Source organism: Labrus bergylta, chromosome 5 (genome assembly GCF_963930695.1).
Source record: "Labrus bergylta chromosome 5, fLabBer1.1, whole genome shotgun sequence".
NCBI classification, from domain to species: domain Eukaryota; kingdom Metazoa; phylum Chordata; class Actinopteri; order Labriformes; family Labridae; genus Labrus; species Labrus bergylta.
Window position 1 is genome coordinate 17,336,084 of NC_089199.1, and position 24,831 is coordinate 17,360,914.

The following is a 24,831-nucleotide window of genomic DNA, read 5'->3' on the forward strand; positions in this document are numbered from 1 at the left end:
GTGATGTGACCTACTTCAACCCAGAAAAGACAGAACCAGACAGAATTGATTCAAAGGGGAATGAAGAAGTACCCAATCCATCCTTCCTTCTTACCTGCCATGTTTTTAAGCCAAACAATGAGCTCAAATATATAACAGCAGGTTTGACAAAGAAAAGTCTTAGTTCAAGATCCTCTTTCCCCTAAAGTCTTCAGATGGAGCATGTCTAGTTTAAAGTCCGAGAAGAGACCTGCACATTGACTCTGTGATGACCATTGTTATAAAGTGTATACACTTTAAGGAGCATGTTTTCCTTAAGGTAACTTATAAAGACCAACGCATTTACAAAATAACAACAATGTTACTATACAACCATTTGTCACAGGGCCAAACATGCAGCACAACATATCAGAAAGTGAAATATGGGGAACTGTATTTCCTGAATAATCATTTTGATTAAAAAAAAAGAAGCATGCATAAGAAAAAGGAGAGGCAATGAATACTTGAATCAGTAGAATTACAATGGTGCATCTGTGTAAAATGCCAATTCTGTGTCCACAAATCTAACAATCAGCTCATCTTAGAATGATACGAACTATTGATGTTTTTCACAACGTTTGGGACTTCTGGTGTAGCCAGCAATTGTCAGCAACGTCAGCTGAAACTTCATTTGCTGAGCAACTTGTGAAGAGTGTAGCTGGGTTTGAAAGATATACAAGCACTTACAACTAAAAACAGGGACAAAGGTAGGTCAAATTACCTTATTACTATTATACTGTATATGTACACTGTGTATATATAATCATAATTTAAAAACAACATTGACAAAGCATCTGATGACTGTATTTAATGTAAATATAGAATCTACTTCATACAAAATAAAATGGAAAAGTGTTTCAGTTGATTGCAAACGATGAAAATAGGATAGGATAGGATAATACTTTATTGATCCCCAGAGGGAAAATTCGGGCGTTACAGCAGCACAGACGAGGAAGCTCAAATACACATTAAACAGAAGATAAGATAAATAAAAACGGGGTATATACAGTACAAAATGAATGATTAAGTTAACTGGGGGGAATTGAGAATTGAGACAGTATTTGCAGAAGATTGTGCAAGATTTAACATATTATTGTCCATTGAAATCTGTTCTCATTATGCTTTCATTTCATCAAAAATTCCAAAGAAGCTGGTGTTCACAGAACTGTCTTTCAGAAATGTGCCCCCAGTACTTAAGTGCCTTCACCACTGCAGCAGTCACACAGATGCTCAAAATAACCACAGGGGTACCAAGAAAACCAGAGGAAAGCTTTAGCGCCCACAAACTTCCTTCATGTTTCTCTGTAAGCCTGCCACTGTGACCACTGTGGGGAGGTGGATGGAAGGCAGCAAGATAAGGGTGTTTTGACTACATGAATTTTATTTTAGATACCAATTCTCCAGTTCTTAGAGTCCTGTAGAGGTTGATATATTGAATCTGACAAAAAACATATTTTGATTAATGGTTTTACTCAGATATAATGATGCAGATTGGTCAATTTTTATTGGCCCCACAAGGCAATTTGTTAAAAAAAAAAAAACGGTACGACCCACAGGCATCAACAGGACAATAAAGCTGATGCGAGTGTCTCAGTTTGATTATGGTTTTTTCCAGAGCTGCAAAGAATGGCAAAACAAGGAAACAAAAATGATGGTGCATGGCTGTTCATGCTTGACATTATTTCTTGATCATGTGAGGGCATATGAGTGGGTACAAAAAACAAGAAGATAATTAGGAAAATCCAAAATGTGACTTTATCCAGCTTTATGCATCAGTGCTTAACTGTCTTTGGCTCTGTTGTTAGAGATGCAGGAGGCACAAGTTCAGGAAGTAAGTTAAATGTTAATAAAAAATGTATCAGAATTATTGTCCAGGTATGCTTACACACACAAGGAATTTAATTTTGGTGAACTGTGCTCTCTTAGGTACAGGTACAACATTAAATATCAACAATAAACATAATAAGAAAAGACTAATATTTACATGACTAAACATGAAACAGTGCAGTGGTGCATAGTGCAAAAGATGCTGAAGTAACATGATAATAAGTAAAATGCAGTTATGTGACAGATGGGTCAATTAAGATGTCAATTACAGTATTTACATAAATAAGTGTGCGTAGATTGATCATTTAAATTAAATTATATATATATATATATATATACATATATGTATATTCACAGTGACGGTTGGTTTAGAGTCATTTCACCGCGACAGGTCTGACACTCTGTGACTGTTTAGCATTCATCAGAGTGACAGCCTGGGGGAAGAAACTGTTCTTATGACTGGTTGTTTTTGTGTACAGTGTTCTGTAATGCCTGCCAGAGGGGAGGAGTTTTAAAAGTCTGTGTCCGGGGTGTGAGGAGTCTGCAGTGATACTACATGCCCGTTTCCTGGCTCGGGACTGGTATAAGTCCTGGATGGGGGGCAGGTCGACACCAATGATTTTTTTCTGCAGTCCTTGGGCCTTCTTTCTGATTGTGTCTATGTGGGAGGTCCACTTCAGGTCTCGAGAGATTGTGGATCCAAGGAGATATCAACAATAAACATTGAGCTGAGCTGAGAGCTGCAGCTCCTCCGGCAATAATCTCTGTGAAACTTTCTGCCTTAGTGAGAACCGGTGAAAAAAGTTTGACAGAGGACAGTCCGATGCTTAGTAATTCTTCTCTGGTATATATGACCAGAGAAGGGGCGCAGAAAACTATTAAATTAAACAAAAACACAACAAGTACTAGAGAGCGCAGTACCATGGCCACCATCCGCAGCGCCATCTTGGTGTGTGTGTGTGTGTGTGTGTGTGTGTGTGTGTGTGTGTGTGTGTATATATATATATATTGTTGCTATTATATTGACCAAAAAGACATTGAGATGATGCTCTTAAGTTGTATGAGAAACTTTTTACATTGCTCATATTTTCCCACGTCTAATCACATGGCAGTTTCAGTTTGAGGAGCTTATGAGGTTTTCTTGATTAGACCTACAACCACAGAGGAGGTAAAATGAACCTTCCTTTGACAGCTTGTAGGCCCCAGCTTTGTTAAACTTTTTTTCTCAGACAAACACAAAACTTAAACTTCCTTTAAAGACGTCGGCGAGGGTGTTACTTTCTGGGTGTGTATTGACAGTGAGGTGTGAAGGTTGTGACTATTTTTGAAGTCACCCGTCACATGTGTGCTGGCTGCACTTGTTTCAAATCCATTTTAGTGACCGTCATGGTGAAATCTTTTGTTTATTGACCTGCAAAACAGATTAAATCCTCACAGGGAAACAACTAACTAGCTTATTCTTACTGTACATCAATTTGTAGTTTTTTTTTCGAGATCAATATGTTTTTCGGTCAAAATAATGAAAATGGTTTTAAACATCAACCAGTGTTTCCAAAAGCCCAAGTAGACATCCTGAGCATGTCAGAAATATAGGAAGGACCTAGGCAGTTAAGGGCTTTTAGAAAAATTAAAAGTATTTTAAAATCAAATCATAGTTTAACAGGGACCCAATGGAATGTGTTTAAAACAGGAATGATGCGTTCATACATTTTGGTTTTATTTTTAAATTCTGGCTACATAATTCTGAATGAGCTGGAGTTTAACATGTTCTTATTCGAACCAACAAAAAGTGCATTAAAATAATCCAGATTAATCGAAATAAGCATTAACTAGCTTTTCAGAATCTTACTGTGACAGAAAGCATCTAGCTTATGATATATTTTGGAGATGGTAAAAGGCTGACTTTGACATATTAGCGATATGTTTCTGAAAATTAGGATCATTGTCCAGTATAGGGTTTTTTACATGCAGGGGTGATAATAAAGGGAGAAGCTGGTGTCTCAGAGCCTTGTGACCCAATAATAGAGTTTCTGTTTTGTCAATTAGCAGTAGAAAGTTGTAGGTAGTTTGTGAAAACAGATATGTATACCTTAAATCATCCACCTAGGAGTGATTGGAAATGGTGTGTTGCTGAATAATGGAGAATATACAGATTAAACAGCAGTGGACCAATAATTGAGCCATGTGGAACTCCATATGGACCGCCCACTGTATTTGAGTTTAAGTTGTCTATGAAAACAAAGAAAGATTGACCAGTGAGATAGGAAGAAATCTTTGAAGAACTGTGCTCATGAGGCATGAGGTCAACTGTATCAAAGACTGCTCTAACGTCTAGAAGCACCAGAATTGAAACTTCATGGTTATCTGAGCTAATTCTGAGACTGCTAACCGCTTTGACCAGGGCGGTCTCTGTACTGTGGTTTACTCAATCACCAGACTGGTTAACATCAAATGAATTGTTACCTTTATAATATTAATGTAATTGTTGACAGGCTTAAAGGAAGAATGTGCGACTTTTTGCTCCAGTAGATGTCGCCCTTGAGCACCAGCACTAAACCAAAAGAAACTGCTGTTTGGTGACACCTTCCCTATTCTGAAACCTCTGCTCTCCTCACAGCGACACCCCTCTCCACTCCCCTTCGCACAAAGAAGTTATTGATTAGAACGCACCATCATTAACCGCGAACGTGGCGGACAACATTGTCCTCTGTCGAGCTGCAATTGCCCGTGACCTGCATCGTTGTGTTAGCAGGCTAATGTTAGCTCGCTTTGGTTAACTCATAGCTTCATGTTGCATATAAATTGACACAGAATGACCGTGATCTATAGACACTTGCGTGACATCCAAATAAGCAGTGAGTAGACCATGTTATTCTACGTTTCTTCAGTCCTTTATTGAAACAGCTTAGCACACGCCGACACAAACACTTGAAGGAATCTTGGTGTTCATGGGTTACTTTTAATGACAGCTGTCCTTTTCTATCGGAAAGGTATCCTTGAATGACTTCTTTCCCTGATTTCCGACTCTATCCACTATGCTATCTCTAGGCGGGTCGCCCCCCTAACATAATGGTAGGGGAAACACTGAGGCATTCATAATATGAGTAGATTATACAATGTGTATAATTTGCGATTCAATGTTCAATATTGCGATAACCCTATGAAGTGTGACCAACAAAATCAAATCAAAGAGTTTCTAAAATGTCGTTTCCGTCTATCTGCTGTTCTCCTGTATGAAGTTTTTAGATTGCACTTGTGTGAGCAGAGTCACAAGCTTGCTGTAATTGTATTGAAAGGTTTACAGTGGAGTACATGCTGCCGTGTAAGCATCTGTGTTCCAAGACTTAATTGCAAGTGTGAGCTGTGGTTCATTTAGTTTGAAAGCTTTTGTTTCAGCGGAACCTCATTGATCTTAACATAAGGACGCTACAGCAGAGCCTCTGTGTAGTTTCTCGCTGAGAAGTGTGTGATATGATACTGTATAAATGTAATGTAATACACAGTATAGGCTGGTTGGGTGGTCTGTAATGTTGCTTTGACCGGCTTGGTCATCCATCACCTCCTGTATGTGTCTGCTCCCCCAGGCTGGGGTTGAGCGCGAAGGTATTTATAGTGGACCTAGATGCCCCAGTGTGTCTCTGGTATGTGTAGGCAGCAAGGCTGAGAGGCACCTGTGTGCATTCTTGTTGTTCTTCTGTTACACCTGTGTGACTGTTTGTGTATGTTTCTAGTCTTATTAATTCTGTGTGGCCGCTGAAGCGCACCAAATGAGCACAGATACCATACCTTCTGCTGTGTAACAGGAGCCTGGAGGGGAGTAAAGTATAAATGCATGTGAGCCCGATATGTCCTGATTTTTTTTCTTCCTTCTGGTTGAAGCAAAGAGAGGGATTCATCATCTCTGTGATGGTCCGTCAGCTCGTCTCCCTTTGAAAGACCATCTCTCCCACAACTGAACATGAAAGCCACTTGATGTCGACGTCCATACAGGGAACCAAAAGCTTTTTCTTACAATGGAGATTGATTTTACATGTTCACTTTTTAAATTATACATTCAGGAAGTCCTTTTATGTCAGACTGATTATATGCAAAATGGATTTGTCTAACAGCCGACATTTCGACTTACAAAAAATCTGTTCTATCTTGCCTGTAGTACCTTGTTTTCTGTCTTTATCTTACCATCTAGTGTGCACATCGCATTTCTCTCCTCATATTTGGGAGACGAGCTGTGGCATGTAAGGAATTCATATCAGCCTGCATGCACCTTGAAACGCATCAGATACAGAGGGGAGAAATTAAAGGAATGAGAGGTAGAGAGATGCAGAAAGGAGGTCAGGAAACACAGGTGAAGCACTAACTCACAGAATCTGGAAGGAGATATTCCTCCTGTTAGCTTCACTTTGGTGTCAGTTTATATCTCAGTAAATACCTCGACATTTATAAACCTCACAAAGATAAAGCCTGCTCTGTATACCAGCTTTTGAAAAAGGGGAGAAAAAAAAGCCAGGGGTGTGCTTGTCTCTCACACGCGACTTAACATCCCCCCCTGCAGGTTGTTAAAGGCTGTGTTTCCCTGATATGAGCCACCACCAGCTCGGCTAAATAAACAAGAGATGTTGAGTTGTCGACAGCATTGATTCACTCTGTGCAGTGGTCAGCACTGATAGGGGCTCAACGAGGCAGGATGTCCTGTCAGCTTGCTGCTGTTGACATGAAGGATTTTAATCTGACAAATATCACGGAGTCCATTAAGTTTTCTAGGATTCTTTCTATCAGTCATATTTACATTTTTAATGTTGGTTTTGACTGTGATTGGTTGTAATTTAACTGCTGATCCAACATTTGTTCTTCCCTTTGCTGTTTACATACTTCAAATGACTATTCAAATGGCTTCCTTCCCATCCCCTCATTTTCCTGCATCCCCCTCCCTCCACGTCTTGTTTTCCTGTCTTCTTCAACCCTTTCTCGGCCACCCCAATCTTCTAAGTCCCTCTTTTTTTTTTTATCTCTCTCTTCTCTCTATCTTTCCTACTCTCTTTCCAGTAATGAGCCCCGTGCCGAGCTACGTTTGTGTAATTAAAATGCACACCATTCATCTGGGAGGAAGGGAGTCTCCTTAATCTGCGTCAACCCACATTCTAGCCTCTGAGGATATGCCCTGCTGCTCACACACACACACACACACACACACACACACACACACACACACTTCCCTAGTTTGAGCCGCAATCTCTCTCTCGCCACTCCCACCGCCATTCCTCATTGTTTGAGCCCAGCTGTGCCCTGCTATGTCATATTTAGTGTTGTGGACATTAAATCTAACAGTGCTGGTGTATCGAGTGTTTCTTCTCTGTAAATAATAAGGGCAGACTGTGTTAGTCATGTGGATGTAAACAGATTTAGATAGACAGGAGTGTATCTGTTACCCTGTCACAAATGCTGCACTTCTAAGGAAATCTGGTCTCTTAAGGTTTTACCTGGATTTATTCTTGCAACACATCAAAGAGTGGTTTTCAGGGAAGCCTCTTACCTGCATTTTCCAAAATATACTAAAGTATGCTCTGAAATAAAGTTATCTCCAAGGGGTTCTTTCCCCTCTGTGAAAAGGATAAGAAAGATTAAGGAGGCTTGTTTTGAAGATTGAGCTCTTGCATGTCTATCATGAGTTCCTCGTTTTACTGTAGTTCCATTTTTGGTCACTGGGGAACGTGTCTGTGCCGTGCACCAGAGTGTCACGGTATGTTCCCTTGGCAGAGGAGGGCTGACACACCTCTGTGTGTTTGTGCAGCTTGTGGATGGGCCAGAGCATGTCTAACACTCCATATTCAGGGAACAAAAGCAGCCATTAAGCTGCAAGTTTCTATATTTAATGTTGAGTCCGTATCGTCTAAGGGACTCTAATCAAGCCACTTTGTTGCAGATAAATGAGCTGTTGATCTTTTGATGTTAGACCTTTTAGACATTAAAGTTGGTAGGCAGATCTCACAAGAGCCGTTGCCTAACAGGGTATGTATTTCATATAGCCTGGAGGTTTGTGTTTTAGCGTAACTCTGTTTAGTAGCAGCAGATTCTTTATCAGCAGGGTTAAAGCCAGTGCAGCTCCAGAACTAAGTTGATTAACATCTCTTGTGTAAACCATCTGGACTAACATCTGTTGACTGAGGTCTCCACCAGCTGCAGGAAAACTTTGTTCTGACCTCAGCAGTAGAAGTGTATTGAAGCCTTGCTATTTATTTATTTATTTATGCAGTATTTCAGAGGAGTATCGGCTGATAAAATATTTGCTGATATTTCAATTATGTGGTGGCCTGTTTTCACTTTATCCTACAAAAATGGTTAGACGTGTCGAGGGTTCAATCCCCAGCCGAGCAACATGTCCGATGTGTCCTTGGGCAAGACACTTAACCCTGCATTGCTCCCGCTGCTTCTGTGGCGGTGTATGAATGGATCAGTGTTGTGTTTACTCTTTGATGTACGTCGCTTTGGATAAAAGTGAATTGTAACTTGTCTGAACTATCTTTTTTAGTCCTTCTTAATGTGTGTTAGACATGTTGTTTGGCTTTAACCTACAAAACAAATACCACATCCCTGTTTTCTCTGATGTGATGAAAACACAGCTGCATCTTGGGAAATGTTTAAAAGAAGAAGTCTTGACCTCAGGGTTTAAATAGGTAAACCTCTAAAAAGAAGTTCCCAAACTCACAGACTTCCCCTTAAAGAGGACCAAAAGTGGAGCCTAGAGACTGTAGCTCTGAGTGCACCTGTCTGTGTGATGGTCTGAAACATCTGTGATGGTAGGTTTCATCATACACCATACTTGGAAGGAGCTTTGAAGACTGATAGCCTCTGTACTCCAACGGGTTTGTTTTATCTACAACCCAGCACAGAGCTGGCTGCAGTAGTGTCAACAGTGTGCTGTGCTGTATCCATAATGAAGCTTAGAGGAATGTGTTGGGCTTCTGAGTCCAGAACGGAGTCTCCGCTGTGAAACCCAGTCAACTGGCATGTCAGCTATGCTACTCTTGCTAATGTGAAGTTAGGCCAAGTGGGTCTGGTATTGATATTGCTCTGGTTCGGATGTGTCTCCTCTCAGTCTGGGAAACATGACAGTCCAAATATCTTCTGCACTGATGACACTACGGTATGCAGTACCAAGCATTCATTATCCCTTTAAGATGGACTAATGTAAGTTGTTTCCTGGTGAAATATTTTGTTTATTGACCTGCAAAAGAGATTAAATCCTTACAGGGAAACAACTAACTAGCTTATTCTTACTGTACATCAATTTGTAGTTTTTTACTCGTGATCAATATGTTTTTCGGTCAAAATAATGAAAATGATTTTAAACATCAACCAGTGTTTCCAAAAGCCCAAGTAGACATCCTGAAATGTCTTGCTTGGTCCACAAAGCAAAGATAGTTTTTACTACCGACAGCTGGAATCAGAGAATTTGTTCTTTTTTACCTTAGAAAAGGCTCTGTAAAGTAAATGTTTTACCTGACAACTAACCAATCAATCCAGTTATGGTTGAAGCTTTCAATCATAGTTGTATTGGCAGACAATAATGTTATAAAATGTGATAAAAGTGAGTGCGAGTCATGAGAAACCAAAGCAGAGTGTGTGCCGACACTGTGAAGGAGGGGCTGATAGTACCTTCATATACTTTTGTGATACCACTCCCTTCATAGGGCATGCCTCTGTTGATAAGAGCTGTGCTTGCTCTCAACTTCCCTCATTTAACAACCGTGTGTGCTCATCAAAGCTGTGTCGTTATTTAGCTGGCCAAAGTTGGACAGCTTTGTCCTCAGAGACTGTTCTCAGCGCAGAGACTTTTGTGTAAGTAGTATCTCACACTTATGCTTTCAGGCAGCTACTGTAGGTTGGAGCTGGCATTAATTTTGACCTCTCGTCTTCCACTCTATCCTGACTCTCTCTCCTCTGCTTTCAATCGAATCCCCCTTCCCCTCCTCCTTCTCGTTGCTCTTCTCTCATGCTGATGGTAGAGTTAAGAAAGGCAGTTCCTGCCTGGTAGGCAATCTGTATGGGTTGCCCTCTTCTTCCTTAGCTCCCTCTTATTTCTCTGTATTATGTCCTCTCCACTTCCATCGGTCTAATGTCTTGCCTTCTTCTAAGGTATGTCCCATCTCTGTCTTACTATAGCTATGTTTTCTTGACCTATTACTTTGTGTTTTTGGTGGCACTTTAATGTGGTTGGTGTTGTAGTGTGTCAACAATATTAAAACGCTTCCAGTTGGTCGCTTCTGTTTTATTAAGGATCTGCTGCAATGAGGAAAAAAATGTAGCGTTGAAATTATTAACCTGTTTGTAAGGTTGGTTTCTTTGGATTTTTCTGGAAACTTTCCGTGATTTTAACTTTGACATCTCTCTTGTCCTTAACAGCCTCAAGTATATACATTTAATAGAACATTTGCAATTATGTTGGAATGTAAATGTTGTTCTTAAGTTGGTTTACTTTTTTTTTTTTTGCAAGATATGATGAGGTTTTTTTTTTTTTTATGACATGAGGTTCAGCAAGAGAAATGCAACACTGCTGTGGTGAGTGAGCATGCTAAAATAAGCTCAAGTATTCAGTAATACAGTCTGAGCTCTTAGTTAAATCCCCTGTAATGTCTTGTGTCCTTCTACCTACTGGTTATGGCTGCTAAATTAGTAGTTGTTTTCTTCCTCTCAAAATACTTAATGACCCCTTCATGCAGGGATGTTAGCTGTCAGGTGGTAAATATAAACAGGTAGACCTGGTCACAGACTTGACAGTGACTCTTGGATTTAAGACATGTCAGGACTCTGGGCAGACGAGGGTCAATGAGTAACCAAAGGAGTGGCTGTGACAGCCTGCATGATTCAACTTTTACAGCTCCGCCTCACCTGATGTCACTGCACATGGAGTTTTGATTGCCAAACAAGCTGATTTGTTTCATCTTGTGTTTATGGAACTTGTCATGAGTTGCTTGGCATTTGCAATGTTAATACTCAGAAAGTAAAGTCAAATGTAATAAGCAGTGGACCTGTATTATTTTAATATTACAATGTGATACATTTACATTAGTACATGTTGATATGTTATCACGTTTAATTACTTATTAAGTGGATGATGTGCAATGTGTATAATATGAAATATTTATTTAAGTGTGTTACTCCGCTTTTAATGTTTAATGTGTTTTTAATTTATTAGAACTAGCATCGAGTGTAAGACAATTTACCTTAAGGAGAAGTACAAGTTTAATGTACAGCATATTGTATGGTATCCTATCTTATGGTATTTTCTTCCTATATTGATCAAATAACTTGATGGGATTGTCTGATTTATGCTAATTTGGGGAATTAAAACATTAAAAAACTATGGTACTTTAACCCTTTGGGCTAAATACTTGTTATCTAATATTGCTTTAAATATCTGCTTACAGATTTGCATTACTGTCCACATTGGCTTGATACAACAAAATACATAAAACAATATGGCAAAATATTGAGTTCTTCCTCCCAGCGCTATCTGTAAATATAATTAGCTTCAAACCTGTGATGAGAAAATTTATTTTTTCTATTTCCATAGATGCTTTGTTGGCGGACCTTGAGTCCACAACATCCCACATTTCCAAGCGCCCACTCTTCCTGTCTGACGACACTGCCTACTCCATCCCTGTTGGGGGTCAGATCCAGCAAGACATCTGCTCCCCACCCCAAGTCCCATCAACCTCTGAGCTAAACGGACTAGATGAAACAGAGGTAAAGAAACACGTACATTCATGCTGTTGTGAATGATATAAAGAATTATCAAAGCCCAAAGTTAGTTGCTTTATTTGTGAAATGGCATCTAAAAAATGTAGTGACATTACTTCCTCTCTTCAGTCCTTCAGCTCAGCTCAGAGAAGTCCCTGGTCTAGAGAAAGCAGCAGTCCAACGCAACCCACTGGTGAAGAGGACCACGTTTACAGGCAAGACTTTGGAACATTGTAGTATCAAGAGTTTATAAAAAGTTTTACAATAACTTTCACCCCCTTAATGCACAGGAACTCTTAAGGAATTGACATTAGTTTACATGTAACAATAGAAAAAACAACCACTTTATTGTTCCAACTATAGGAAACCATAACCTTAAGGAAGGAGTCTTTAATGCTTGTCTTTGCGAAGAGCCAAAAAACCCATCTAAATAGTATCTGTCTCAGGATATAGCAGCATTTTTATCTATGTCCAGGTCTGTTGATGATGATTTTTTTTCTCTCTGCTCTGTTCAGCTTCCCTAATAAGCAGAAGAATAGTGACTCATCAGCTGTTGCCATGAACTCGTCCTTGGGGAGCAACCTGTCTGAGCTTGACCGCCTGCTGTTGGAGCTCAATGCTGTCCAGCAGAGCACCCCTGCCTTCCCCACAGAAGGTATACCAGTCCAGGAGATTATTTTACAATTTAATATTTTTCTGCATGAACTCAGATATCACAGTCTATATTTGACATATCTGTTTCTTTGACACCTGGCTCTATTTTCGGTGTTTACAATTATTAAAACTATGCACTATGGATATGAGGGGAAATTAATTGTGTAATTATTTTCTTTAATAGAAGAAACAGCACCACCACTGCCTGCATGTAGCATCATCCACCATATCCAGGAGAATGGAATCTCTAATGATGGCAAAGTGGCTCCACCTGTGTTACTGAAGCCTAAACGCGGTGTAGCAGCTCGAGGAATAGAGGATGTACGACCGAGTGTAGAGAGTCTTCTAGATGAGCTGGAAAGTTCTGTTCCCTCACCTGTGTAAGTGACAAATTGGAGAAAAGTGAATTGCAAGTGAGTTTTATTAAGTGTGGATGTCCATAAATGATGTCCTTTTTGTCTGAAGTCCCACACCATTGGTTGTGTCAGACGAACAAACAGATGGACAAGAAGAAACACCTTCACAACAGCAAGCCAGGATGTCTGCCTCCTCTGCCACACGAGAGCTGGACGAGCTAATGGCCTCCCTGTCTGACTTCAAGGTCCAAAGCAATGTGAGTAGTTTTCACAAGTGGGTAGATTTCTTTTCATTTTCACACCTAATGGAAAAGGGCTCTGTTTTGGAAACTGGTTTGTTAGAAAAAATGAATAAAATAGGACTAATTCTATTCACTGACTTTTCCCTATTTTAGCTTTTGTGATGTTTAAAGGGGCTATATGTAACTTTTTACATGTATAAATCATTTTTTTATCGCCCATTAATAAGCGAACTGTTAACTGATGTGAAAAAGTAGATGTTCACTGTCTATCTGTGTTGCCTGTATAAAAAGTTTCCACAGGTCATATTTTCCGCGAAAGCTCCAGAAAGTGACATTTTATTGGCGTTTTCAACGTCCTGCTCACTCCGCTTACAGAGATCAACAGTACAAACTCATCACACACTCCTGCTCTCAGCCAGTGCCTGTCGAGACTGTCGTTGGTAGGATGGAGAATGAATCTAACATGGAATCTGTTAGTACAAATAAACGACCGGCCTCTAGCACAACACAGACTCCTTCACAGACTTTCACGTGTATGACCTCTTACCTCCTCTGTAAACATTATGAGGGTAAATATCCAGTGTTTCACGGCCAATGATGATGCTCGTTTCTGTACGTAGGAGCACATATGACGAGCACGCGAGGGAGAGCGAGCAACAGGTTACTGGTGCAGTTCGCCTAACGGCCTGCAGTGTCACTACAAACGCAGTATTTTACTGCATATAGGTACATATAGCTCCTTTAATGGTTTACGGTTGCTGGCATACAGCTGGATATATTCAAGTCCAGTCAAACAAAGAAATACATTTTGTAGAGACCTTGTAGAAAATGGGTTCAATATATAAAATGTGTAGCTATTCCCTGCATGGGCTAATACACATGAAACTTTGTTGTAGTTTTTTTGTTGTATTTTAGAAATGAGAATAATTTGAGTAAACTCGACCCATTCTTTACTTTCTCTTTGAGACAACTTTCTTTTCATTCTTTTCATTCTCAATGTGTTTTTCCTGCTGTCTTTCTCTTTTCTTTTCTCCTGTGTGTCCTGTCTTTAAACATTGCAACCGTTACCTCTATCCACCTGATTTAGTCTGGTTCTCAGTTGTCAGTGAATCAAGAACCAGTTGGAGACCCTTTGTGTCTTTCTGGTTCACCAGTTGTCCCAGCAGTAACCACCCCATCTATATATCCTAACATTGATTTAGTTGACACTCCTCTGCCTTTAAGTTACGATACTCCCTCCTCTACCCCTCTTCCTCTGGAGCTGCATATAGATGAGGATGGTTGTTCTGCCCCCACGTCCTCAGCTGGGTCCGCTGTAGTGATGTCATCATCCAAGAGCCTTCAGTACTCCCAGATTCAACAGACAGACGATAGTGTCAGTGTAACTTCTAAGATCTCAACAGTGGAGACCATTAGTATCTCTGGTACCAGAAAGCCTCCTAGTCCATCTGAAGTCTCTGAAGTTTCTGATGGTAAATTCTCAAGTCCACCTGGAAAGAGCTTAAGTCCAGTTAATGTTGGAAAGCGTTCCAGTCCAGTAACCACCACCCAGTGCTCCAGTCCATCAGTTGTTTCAAACAGCCCTAGTCCTGTTACTGTGTCATCAAAACCCAGTCCCATTCTTAGAGCCAAAAGTCCTAGCCCCCCTGATCTGAAATGCCCCAAGAGTCCAAGCCCAGTCCCTAAAAGCTTTAGTCCAATCCGTATCAGTAATAGTCCAGAATCACCCACTAAGACAGCTAGTCCAGTTCCACAAAGTGCAAGTCCTGTGACAGTCCCTATTATCTCTAGTCCTGTAACCATCCCAAAGAGTACTAGTCCTGAAACAGTTCCCAAGAGTGCTAGTCCTGTGTCAATTCCAAGACTTTCAAGTCCAGTTCCAAAGACTGCAAGTAGTTTACCCAAAACGTCTAGTCCTGAAACATTGTCAAAGAGCACATGCCCAGTAATTCTCTCAAGGCTTTCGAGTCCAGTACCAGTCATAAATACTGAAACCGCAGCTCCTAAGAGTCCTGCGTCAGTCATCAGAAACAATTATACTGTACCATCTACAAGCAGTCCCAGTGCTTTGTCAGTTGCTGTTCCTTCAAGAAGCCTGTGTCCCCCTCTAACAGAAAAGCAAAGGGGTGAAATAATGGATTTAACTTGGCCATGCCGGGAGCCTTTATTGGACGATGCTTTAGACAAACTTTTAGCCTCTGACTCTACCCAACTGAGTGACAACCAGCCATCTGCCAATGTTATGCCTGGAGTTGAAGACAGATCCTGGGAGGAAGAAGACGGAATTTACCCTGAACTCAGCCGAGAGGGAACTCTGACACCCATGACTGAGTCCAGCTGGATAGATGAGTGTTTGACCCCCTCCTCCTGCCCCGGGACACCAGATGCAACGCTGGACCTGCCCATGCAGCAGCTCTCTGCTGTTGAGCGACTATCTGCTTCTGGCCAAGTAGGACACATCAACTTGACTCTCCCAAAATAAGCTGCTGGCATACAGCTAAAGAGGCTTTATTACCCCATGGGGTCTGTCTATTATTTGGCCATGTGGCCTAAGACATTAATTATCTCTGACAATAAGGGCAGAACCGCTCAGTCAGATTTTTCTGGCAGTGTGGCTCTAGTTGCCTTAATAAGCTTGTTTTGGGAGAGCAGCTCCTAATTCAAGGAGCTGTGAAATCCTACAAAAACACTGTGTTGAGAGAATTTACTCCATCTTTGTGGTGTGATGCATGTGGTGTCATTGCATAGCAATTCCAAAATGCCTTGAGGGACAAAATCTCCCTGTCGAGACTATTTGTGGCTGATGTTGAAAGCTTTGCTGAAAGGATGTTTTTGCACGCCCCTACTTGCTTCAGTAGACATCACTGTGTTAGTCACAGGGATTGGCCTGTAATGTTGATGCAACCCCAGGATGATGCAAAAAATGTGTTTTTAACCACTGATGGTGTCATTTACGTAGCAAAATCGGCATATGTTGTTTAAAGAACCAACATGAACTTTGCTTCTAAGTTGTTGGCCCTGCTTCGCACTTGCAGACTTGCAGTATATTCAAGAAGTTATGAGAGGCCTGTGTTGGTTTGACTTCACTTTCCGGCATGCCGTGTCAGATTTTCCTGCATAGTTTTGAGTAGAAGTAGAGAATGAATTTAGATGCAGTGGATGGCGGTGCTCAGCTTTTGTGGGCAAGTTTGATTGGGTAGACAAGTGCCTGAAAAACCTCCGGAGCATGGTGACAAAATAGTTTTCTTGAGCCAGTGCTTGAGTGGATTTCCAACCTGAATGAGACACTCTTCGCCTGGCTTGCGTGTGTTTGCAACTCAACGTGGACTTTCTGGGCAATTACACATGCTTATGCACTATGTACTCTCCAGCTCAAGTCGGTTATCCACCGCACCAAAGAGACCTCCAATGTGCATCCAATGTACAAGGACGGAATGTTGCGACGTAAAATGGGACCAGTCATTGTGAATAAGAGCAACTCTCAAGACAGACTTATTGAGGAGTTGCAGGGTAAGCTGGGAATTGGGCGAGTAGAGCGCAGGCGTAAGCAGCACTCAGATGATTGGCTGACAGAGGGAGTCATCGTAATGTCCAACCCACTGCGAACACGGGAAGAAGGGGCCAAGCCTGCTGTGGATAAGGTAGAGGCACTAAGCAGGATTTGCTATTTAAATATCCCTGGACAACATTAGACTAAGAGTTGGAAATGAAATGTTCCCCGGATTGCTGAGCTAAGGCTTAAACATGAAATAGATTAATTGGTGAATATTTGATAGAAGAGACAATTTATTTGTCTTTTGCAGTTTGTTGGGCCAATCTTTTCTGTTGAATCCTTTCCTCTTTTCCATTCTGGCACCTGTTTATCCCTGTTATCTGTTTGCTCTTATGTCTCTGCTGTTTCCCTTTTCCTTCCTTCCCTCAGAAAATCATCATCCCTCCAGAATCACCTGTCCCACAGAGAAAAGTTCTCCCCCCTCCGCAATCTCCTCCAGCCCCCAAAAAGCCACCCCCAGTCAAGCAGACTCCTCCACCACTACCTCCCCCCCCTCCAACCCCTCCCCCTCCTCGAGAACCAACCCCTCCTCCCCCCAAGGAGCCTACTCCTCCCCCCAGGGAGCCCACACCTCCCCCTGTCCAGCCTTCTCCATCGCCTAGCCCCCCTCCCAAGCCCGTCACTCCTCCTCCACCTCCCAAGGTCTATGTATCAGTGGGTTGTCAGACTGAGTACGACCCCATCTTTCCACCGATGCAGGCACGGATCGCCTCTCTGCATATCTCTATTTGTCTTGCCTCACACTTTCTCTATTGTCTATCAACCACGATCATTTTTGCTTTTGGCTGCCTTATTTGAGAATTTTACTCATTCAGCAGTTGCAACTCTTACCATGAAAATACTCTGTTTTCCACTCATGGTAGATGGTACCAGTTAGCTTCTTTAAAGCTTGGTTCGAAATCCAGTCAGTTCAGGTTGTGAGTGATGCTGACGTCCAAGCTAGAAAGAATGAGACCCTTTTCTAATTCTGACTTCTGACGGCACCAGTGGCTGTGTGTTCAGTGCCCAGTAAGAGTTTAAGAGCTTAGAGGAAGAAGAGTGTAACCCCCATCTTCCAGTTACACTAACTTTCCTGCCATGAGCAGGAATGGTATGCTCACAGTGCAACTGAAACCTAATCTTCCACATGACAGCACAGTTACCAGCATAGTTATAACATCTCCTACGGGACTTCCGTCATCTGGTCCCACTGGGTTACATACCAGAATGTTGAGATTGAATGTAAAATAACATCCCGTCAATCAGAAGTCTTTATTAAAGTAGGTTTGGTAAAGAGCAAGAGGTTATTTATTAATATGCTAGTTAAAGTATAATTTGCACCTACTGTAGGTCATGGCCAGTGGCTGTTTTTATTTGTGTGTTGTGAGAGTGAGTGAATACATGTAGCAGAGATGCTATTTTCTCTCTCACAGGAATGTAAGAGTCATAAAGCTCCAATAACCACACCATCTGAGATGGGTCTGTGCTTGCTTACTTTTCAGGAGCCAAAGACATTTACACACACAATGTTGATATTCTAAAAGTTATCATGAAAGTTTCCACATATAGGTTAGAGTTGATAGAACACATTTTGTCCTGGATATTTTTAAATGGCTTATATAGATATATATTTAGACAAGACATTTTTTTTTTAGCTCCCAGCAGTTCAGGCAACTTTACAAATGTTGTATTTCAAATGTATGTAATACAACAATACGTTTAGTACTACCGAGGCTCTTAGCTGACATACAACCACAGATCTGTTTACTATTTGTTTTTGTTTTTTTCATAGTAAGAAACAGAAATAGGCTTAACTTACCTCTTTGGTGTGGACATGTCGTGGTCTGGCCTATCACAGTGTGCAGCATATTGTTTTGTATTGGTTTCTAGATTGCAGAAAATGAGCACGTTATTGTGAGAAAACCAGCGTTGTTATTCTTAGATAATGAGATAAATAAAATCAGATCTCGAGAAAATAACTAGAATTTACTCTTTATCACGGGAAAATGGAGTACATAAGATGTATGGATGTAGTAGATGTCCACTAAGGGCTTCCGTAAAATAAGAAAAACTACAATCCAAATAAAAAGAACATTTTCAAACCACATGAACATTGATGTATTTAAGAGGGACATGGTATATGAGAGACATATAGACAATGATACAAAACCCCCACTTCTGATTTAGAACCTCTGACTCCATGCGCTGAACTTATCTGAAGTGTTAACCACAGTGGTATTTATCAAAAGGTCTTTCTGCTCGCCCTTCATACAACTTATTTGTCAACTTTGGTCTCCCATTTCTGTCAGATCCAGTCACAAGGAAAGACTTCTCCCACGGGTCCCCCCAAACCTGCCAACAAGCTGGACAACATGCTGGGAAGCCTGCAGTCTGATCTCAACCGACTCGGAGTCCAGACGGTGGCTAAAGGTGTCTGTGGAGCCTGCAAGAAACCCATTGTTGGACAGGTGATGATAACAAAATAACACCGAATCATAAACATTTCAGTACTAAAACAACATACATTATTTGGTGCAGATGCTGAAATAAAAACTGAATGTGGGGGGAGGGCTGTGGCTCACTGGTAGAGTCAGTTATCTCAACTGGAAGGTTCAGGGTTCGATCCCTCAGGGCTTGACACTGCAGTAAATGGAAAATAGACTTAAGCTTGTTTAGCGCTGTTCTACTCTACTACTCAAAGCGCTTTTACACCGCAGGTCAAACCTACCCATTCACACACTGATAGCAGAGGCTGATATTTAAAGTGACCATCAGAAGTAACTAATCCCATTCGTACACATACACACGCCACAGAGGAAGCAGCGGGAGCAACTTCGGGTTAAGTGTCTTGCCCAAGGACACATTGGACATATAGCTGCAAGTGAAACATAAACCATAATACCAAAAATGGCTTCAAAAATATCATCATAGATAAGCTTAGAGGGCGGCAGTAGCTCAGTCTGTAGGGACTTGAACCGGAGAGTCGCCGGCTCAAGTCCCGGTGCGGACCAAATACGGAAGTTGGTCTGGTAGCTGGAGAGGTGCCAGATCACCTCCTGAGCACTGCCGAGGTGCCCTTGAGCAAGGCACCAAACCCCCTCCCCACCATCAGCTCAGGAGCGCCCGCTGTCGGCAGCTCCGTCACTCTGACATCTCTCCATTAGTGCATGTCCATAGGATTCTGTTTGTGCATGTGTGTATATTTCAGCATGACTTACAGAGTGTAAAAACATAAATTTCCCCTTGCAGGAATTAATCTTAATCTTAATCATCATAGCTCTTTTGTTGAGATACATTTTTGTTGGGATTAAGAATCAACTGCACAAGTTGTATCCCAAGTTGGAGGGGTTGTGCAGTGTTGGCTCATGTTCCTCATATCTCAGGCTTTGTTGATGCTTAAGGCCCAAGCCAGTCAATAATTCAGCTTTTATTAATTGGCATGCAGTAAGTGGAGAAACTGAAAACAATTTAATTCTGTGTTTAATTACATTTACAATAATTCTGATACCTCTGTGAACTGGCACAAACACAATTTTATCTGCATTTCTTTCTAGCATACAGTTATGAAACCTGCATCTGCTGCTGTTGGCAATGCCTCTTCTTCTTCTGCCATGCAGAACTGCAGGGATTTCCACTGCTGAGCCTGGTCTTAGCCCTCAGAACCTCATTTTTATTTAACGCACTGTGTCTCCCTGCACCAGGTGGTGACAGCCATGGGCAGAACATGGCACCCTGAGCACTTTGTGTGCACCCACTGCCAGGAGGAGATTGGATCCAGAAACTTCTTTGAGCGTGAGGGGCAGCCTTACTGTGAGAAAGATTACCACAGCCTGTTCTCGCCGAGATGCCACTACTGCAACGGACCCATTCTGGATGTAAGTAATAGACACACACACACACACACACACACACACACACACACACACACACACACACACACACACACACACACACACACACAATGGGAAATCACTACATGTCGGATATAGCTTTATTTCTCAAGCAGACATTGGTGGTTGATCAGACCAAGGCGCGCACACACACACACACACACATACACACACATACACACTTGTCCTAGAGACAGTAGAAGTGAAGCTACTTCCAGTTGCATTGTGCATGCAGATTGCCAGATGTCACACTCACTGCATGCCTCTCTCCTCTCTCACTTGTCAGCACTCGGTCTTATCCGCACAGCGACACACTCCCATCAGGGATTTTCAGTTGTTGGTATTAACACAAACGCACTGACACACACTCTGCCAGAGGTACTGGAAGGGAAGTGAACGGTGGACATTAATCTCGGGGAAAGCCAACATGAGTCACTGTCAAGGTTTCCTAAATCCCTTCTTCTTCTGTCTCCCTTATAATCTGTTTATCCATTTGTATTAACCATTTTTAAACTTAATGTAGTATTTTATTTAGGCTCATTTTCATGCAGCTTTTTTTTTTTACACTTATGTTCGAGGCGTTTTTTTCTGTTAGGATGATGATTGTTAAGATAGCCTCCCCTGATTTAACCTCTCTCTCTTTGAACACTGCACACCCTGGTGGTAAAATTAAGTATCACCTGTCTTTTTATGATGATGTCAATTTGCAGTGAAGAAAATCTTGCCCTGCTGCTGAAAGAGAGAGTATAAGATGTTTAAATGATTGTGTTAAATATACTGTAAGTGTGCTTGTCACTGAAGCTGTATAGAAATTATATCATGCTTGGAAAACATGAGGTAACAGTCATGAGATCGCAGCACCTCCCAGTCTGCCTCTGTGGACTTTGGTGCCCTCTCCTGGCCTCTGAAGTGTGAGCTTCTCCTGCTATGTCTCTTAAACACCTTTATGATGCTTAGAACAACATGGGGAGCCACCATTTCTCTGACTGTGTGTCACACCTATCAGCAGAAATGTCATAACTGTTCATTGAATTGGATTGGTTAATATTTACTAGGTACAATGGAATTTTTCATAGTTTCACTACAAAACATGAAACGTGTGTTCTGCACAAAGTTTATAGCTATTGCTGATATCCAACTCTTGTCCCTAGTTGGACCTTTGGGGTAAGCGGTGCATAAAGAAATGCAACATTCAATAACATAAACCACAACATAACAGTTGATAGAATTATGTATTAAGTTCATAAACCTGTTATTGTGGTTTTCCTTTGCTTTACAGAAAGTAGTGACTGCTTTGGACAAGACTTGGCATCCGGAGCATTTCTTTTGTGCCCAGTGTGGAGCCTTCTTTGGACCAGAAGGTAATTAATGCTCCTTTCTTAATAACACAGTACTCGACCTGTGTAGAAAAACTTTGTGTCATTGCTGCCCTCTAGGTTTCCATGAGAAGGATGGAAAGGCGTTCTGCAGGAAAGATTACTTTGACATGTTTGCCCCTAAATGTGGCGGCTGTGTCCGTGCTATCCTGGAGAACTACATCTCTGCTCTGAACTCACTCTGGCACCCAGAATGCTTCGTCTGCAGGGTGACTTATTTGACATATCTGTAACCAATCTCTCTGTCAACTTGCTGTCATAAATTCTAACTTCATATCTTCTTTTTTTTTTTCCTAGGAGTGCTTCACGCCGTTCATAAATGGCAGCTTCTTCGACCACGAGGGACAGCCATACTGCGAGGCTCACTACCACGAGCGGCGCGGCTCACTGTGCTCCGGCTGCCAGAAGCCAATCACCGGCCGCTGCATCACGGCCATGGGCAAGAAGTTCCACCCTGAGCACTTTGTGTGTGCTTTCTGCCTCAAGCAGCTCAACAAAGGCACCTTCAAGGAGCAGAACGACAAGCCGTACTGCCAGGGCTGCTTTGTTAAACTCTTCAGCTAGGCCATGTGTGTATCAATGTGTGTGCACAAGTCTACACGTTTATTGACATGACTGAGTGCATGTGTGGGTGTGTGTCACATGTCTAGCATGTCTGAGTGGGTGAAGTGATTACAGAGTCTGAGGGTGTGGATTATATCATAAAGGGGATAAATGTTGTTTCTGACTTTTCACCCCGTCTGTCCGACCTCTCAGGCTCGGCATTTCACACTTTTGCTAAAGACATTTTTAACAGAGCCCAAAGAGATTTTTATTTCAACTTTTATTCTTCTGTGCAACAAAGAAAGTAAGTGTATTTGTCCTTGTATGTGTGTACATTCACTAGCATACACAGGCGAAAGTAAGACCTTATTTGTAAATGATTTTATTCCCCCCTCACAGGGCCAGACCCTGCACCATGTGGAGGTTTTATGCATGGACCAGGGGGTCAACGTTGGCAGTTTCAAAATCCTTTGAGTGTTTAATATCTACTTCTTGGCCACTGAGTGTTGGAATAATCTGTGTAAAAGATGTATTTTTCTAGCTTTGGAAATGATTGAGGTGCCATTGAAATACTCCATATCTACATGCACACACACATACACTGAACTCTTTCGTCTTCATTTCTCTAAAGCTGCGGTTCAAACTCTTTGCACACTCCAACCACAGATCTCTTGATGAGACCGTCTTAAGGTGCATTTTGCAGGTGTCAACAAGATTATTATTTTTCTACTATTTTACAATGAAAAAGATCAGCCTATATGACATTCACATTTGTGCTCTTGTAAATTCATCATCTAACACTGAAAGTGAAATCGAACATCAGTAACATCCTTGTAGCCATTAAGACCTTTTTGTTTTCGCACCCATTTATCTGAATAGGTGCAATTCATGATGACAAAAAAGTGGCTCTATGATAATATGAGGAGGCAGAATGGTTATTAGTATAAGAATTATAGTGCAATCAAATCTGCCAAATCATAGTTGGATTTCTTTAAAGTTAAGAAAATCATGTCAGAATAATGTTTGAATGTTTCAGTCCAATCATTTTCCCTTCTTTTATTATTGCTACTATTGTGAATTGATCACTGTATGAAATCTATCAATATGGCTGGTTCAGGGTTTAATTTGTTGTGCATTTGGATTTCAAGCATGCTTTCTTTTATGTGGAGTTTTATCAGCACTCGCTGCCGGCCGCTGTTACAATCAGACTCTAGCATTTATACAGCTGCAGTGTGCTCAACTTTGTGACAGAACTGTGTTTTGTCGCTGTTTTTATGAAAATAAATATATATTTTTGAGCTGTTTGGGCTCACACTGATATGCAGAGAGCTGGCTCTATTGGCATTTAGGCCAACATTAGTTGACCGTGTTGTTAAACAAAAACCAGCTTTGATTCCAGTGTCAGACTTTTAAAAGAAACACAGCCCATCTGATTGACAGCTGGTCAGGAATCCGAATGAGACAATGAGCCAGGGCCAAGCTTTTAAAATCTATGTAAACAGTCTTTTCAACTTGATTTTACTTGCAGCCTTATTTCAACATGAGACGATGTGCTTATTCTAACAATGTGTTTGTCTTTCATTTGGATCACTAAGTGTGCAACGAGTGAATACACATCCAGATTGTTTTACTTTGAGAAGATGTTTGCTTTTGTGCCAAATGTGTCAATGCAATAAGGTCTTATACACTGTGGAGTTGTAAATCTTTCCTGTGATTTGACTCTTTCTGTGCTTAAGTCTGGGGGAGGCTTTGTCTGCTGTGGTTTCACCCAAAGGTTTACACTGTAATAAGAAGAGCAAAGATTAAAAAAAAAATCATCTATACAGAGTCATTCAGCAGACAGTATAGTGTTCACTTGTAGCTGATTCAGATTTACAGGAAGTAGCAGCGGGAAATTAACAAACGTTCTGGGTTAATTTGCCATATATATATTTATCCACTTACATAATATCGCCTTATAAATGTCACTTTTGTCAGAGAAATCGTGAAAATAAATAAACGTCTTTTCTGTTCATGACATTAGAACTGTGAACTTTGCTCTGCACATGGAGATCTTTTACCATCTGAATTTTCACCGGGCTCCCTGTGTGGTTGGGGTGTAAGACTGTGTCTGTCCTGATTTCTGACTGATATCTGCAGCAAATAAACGAGAACTTTAATTCTGGCATTGTTTGGTCCAAAAAGTGATTTTGTTTCTCTTTTCTCCAGTACCTTTTTTTTTTTTTTTTTTTTTTTTTTTTTTGCCATTTAGTTAGATATTTGGCACTCAAATATTTCACAATACTGGGTGGAAGGAATCAGCGACTTATTATTCATAGAATTATAGAAAATGGTTAGGGTATTAGCTGTCTCTTTTCAGAAAGGAGAACAAAATCTGAAGAGAGTCCATGTTTTTAAAAGTACAAAAGTAGCCATTAAGTTGCACCACTGTGTGAAACAAATGTTGACATTTTTACAACAAAGACAAGTAGAGAAAAAAGCTGATTAAAGACAAACCTGACACAAATGTTTACATGTGTTAATCAGAAGAATGCTCAAATCAAAATCAGATCAAAACAGACTAAGATTTAGCTTGGTGTGCGCTGCTAGGTCATACATTTGATAATTTACAATTTGTGTGTATTTAAAGACACGCACGAACACACATATATGTAT

At 41.1% G+C, this 24,831-nt stretch overlaps 1 protein-coding gene across 3 annotated transcripts in view; it reads left to right on the forward strand.

The window, feature by feature from the left end:
• The window catches only part of LOC109983915 (paxillin), a 32,769-nt gene extending 8,426 nt beyond the window's left edge, over nucleotides 1–24,343 (forward strand). The window contains exons 2-14 of one of the 3 annotated variants that reach the window (XM_065955035.1): nucleotides 11,417–11,589; nucleotides 11,713–11,798; nucleotides 12,099–12,238; nucleotides 12,422–12,617; nucleotides 12,703–12,850; nucleotides 13,923–15,284; nucleotides 16,207–16,476; nucleotides 16,758–17,087; nucleotides 18,677–18,835; nucleotides 20,069–20,242; nucleotides 21,537–21,618; nucleotides 21,694–21,842; nucleotides 21,931–24,343. In XM_065955035.1, coding sequence (XP_065811107.1) covers nucleotides 11,417–11,589; nucleotides 11,713–11,798; nucleotides 12,099–12,238; nucleotides 12,422–12,617; nucleotides 12,703–12,850; nucleotides 13,923–15,284; nucleotides 16,207–16,476; nucleotides 16,758–17,087; nucleotides 18,677–18,835; nucleotides 20,069–20,242; nucleotides 21,537–21,618; nucleotides 21,694–21,842; nucleotides 21,931–22,197 — 3,536 coding nt within the window. In that variant the 3' untranslated portion in view covers nucleotides 22,198–24,343. Of the gene's footprint in view, nucleotides 1–11,385; nucleotides 11,590–11,712; nucleotides 11,799–12,098; nucleotides 12,239–12,421; nucleotides 12,618–12,702; nucleotides 12,851–13,922; nucleotides 15,285–16,206; nucleotides 16,477–16,757; nucleotides 17,088–18,676; nucleotides 18,836–20,068; nucleotides 20,243–21,536; nucleotides 21,619–21,693; nucleotides 21,843–21,930 lie in introns of those variants that run through there. The other 2 variants (XM_065955034.1, XM_065955036.1) reach the window with 2 other exon arrangements.
• The last annotated feature ends 488 nt before the right edge of the window (nucleotides 24,344–24,831 follow it).